Source organism: Capsicum annuum, unplaced genomic scaffold (genome assembly GCF_002878395.1).
Source record: "Capsicum annuum cultivar UCD-10X-F1 unplaced genomic scaffold, UCD10Xv1.1 ctg73139, whole genome shotgun sequence".
In the NCBI taxonomy this organism is placed as follows: domain Eukaryota; kingdom Viridiplantae; phylum Streptophyta; class Magnoliopsida; order Solanales; family Solanaceae; genus Capsicum; species Capsicum annuum.
In genome coordinates this window covers 967-2,925 of record NW_025883122.1, presented here as the reverse complement: position 1 = coordinate 2,925, position 1,959 = coordinate 967, and the positions used below count along the sequence as shown (strand labels likewise).

General features: G+C 34.4%; 1 protein-coding gene across 1 annotated transcript; it reads left to right on the top strand.

Moving 5' to 3' along the window:
- The first annotated feature begins 887 nt into the window (after positions 1-887).
- Positions 888-1,736, top strand: LOC124894334 (geraniol 8-hydroxylase-like). The gene has a single exon (XM_047405044.1). It carries the CDS (start codon positions 975-977, stop codon positions 1,533-1,535), a length of 561 nt encoding a protein of 186 aa, XP_047261000.1. The 5' UTR covers positions 888-974; the 3' UTR covers positions 1,536-1,736.
- The last annotated feature ends 223 nt before the right edge of the window (positions 1,737-1,959 follow it).

Sequence of the window (1,959 nt, the reverse complement as noted above, 5' to 3'; positions counted from 1 at the left end):
ATCCTAAGCTCCTCCATTCACTCTTCTATTATAGAGTAATAATTCAAATCGTCTCAAAATTCTAGAACAATGACATTAAATATATTTATTATTCCCTCCATCTCATTTTACCCGTCCCAAATTGGTTAAGTTGATGTCCTATTTTACTTGTCTCATTTTACTTATCAAGATAAGACAAATTTTTCTTTTCATGTTTTACCCTTTGCATTAATTACATTTTCTTTAAATTAAAATGTAAACATCATTTAATATGGATACTTTGGGACAAGTAAAATGGGACGGAGGGAGTAGAAATTATGTGTTATAAGACAATTTAAATTTATGGAAGCCTTAGATAACGGATACATGATTATATCGGGGCTGAGAGTTTAAGTAGAAGGTTATTAATAACCTTTCTTTCATTTTATTTGTTTCCATTACTGAAAATAATTATTTTAATTTACTTGTCTAATTTGTGAAATCAAGAGAAGTTTATTATCTTTTGAGAGTATATAGTTTCTCGTCTTATCTCTCCCGTTACTAGTATTAGTATTGTTTTTGGTATTTTATTACTATATATTACTATTTTCATATTTCTCATTTATAGTTTTCTTGTACTACTTGTCTTTGTATATCAATTCTCTTGTTATGATCTATCGGAAACATCTAGTAAGATCTATGTATACTTTATCATCTTCAATTCCTACTTGAAGGACTATACTCTGTGTTGTTGTTGACGACTTTAGGCATGTAAATACTTTTGGCATTAAATGCTTCTCATTAAGAATAGATTGAAAAATATAAAAGTTGATTATTTTCCAATACTGAAATGTATCAATTACTTTCGTAGAACAGACATATAAGAACATATTGTCACATGAATTGAACAGAGGGGCGCAATATATATGGAGTTAATTTGTTGTTGTATGTGTGTGACATGACAGGATTTGTTCATTGCCGGAAGTGATACATCGGCCATAACAACAGAATGGGCAATGGCTGAACTCCTCCGAAAACCTGAAGAACTCAACAAAGTACGACAAGAAATTATCCAACAAATAGGGACAGAGAGGCCAGTGAAAGAATCAGACATCAACAAACTCCCATACCTTCAAGCAGTAGTAAAAGAAGCAATGAGACTTCATCCAGCAGTTTCATTACTCTTACCACACAAAGCCCAAAAAGACATAGAAGTGTTAGGCTACACCGTGCCTAAGGGCACTCAAGTTTTGGTGAATGCTTGGGCAATTGGAAGAGACCCGAAGTCATGGGTAAGGCCACTAGAGTTTCTGCCTGAAAGATTTATTGAATCTAGCGTGGATTATAAAGGTAGGGACTTTGAGTATATACCATTTGGCGCGGGACGAAGAATATGTCCAGGATTGCCACTAGCTATAAGGATGGTGAACTTAATGTTGGCTTCTATTATTCAACCATTTAATTGGACGTTACCAGATGGGATGGCACCGGAGAAATTGGACATGGAGGAACAGTTTGGAGTTAGCTTGAGGAAGGCTACTCCTCTTGTTGCAATTCCTAGCATGGAACAAAAGTAATGTATTTGAATTTCTTAGTGATTTGGTTTGCAACTTTTTCTTTACCTTAATGGTATTGTTTCTATAAGCATGTATGTGACTGCGCGGGACTAAGAGGTGTATTTTATGTTATGTTTGGGTGATGTATTATTGACAAAACTGAACATTGAGTTGGAGACAAGAAACTTGATATTAATAGCGAACTTCGATTTCATGAATCAATATTTTTGAGTACCATTTCTTTTTTTTTTGGGGGGGGGGGGGGGGGGGGTGTAGTTATTTTGTAGGAATTTATATGGACTAAGGGTGTTAGAAAAATATTTTTTGTGCTCGGTAGGAAGCAGAACATATTATTTTAAAAGTATTTGTATATTATTGATCTAGCTCAATTAGGCGACCCCATCACTTTCAGCATGCGCCAGGTTTCGAACTATCTAAAGAACAT

What these genes read in the sequence shown, in the direction of transcription:
- LOC124894334 (XM_047405044.1), top strand. Translation starts at nt 975, where the DNA reads ATGGCTGAACTCCTCCGAAAACCTGAAGAACTCAACAAAGTACGACAA.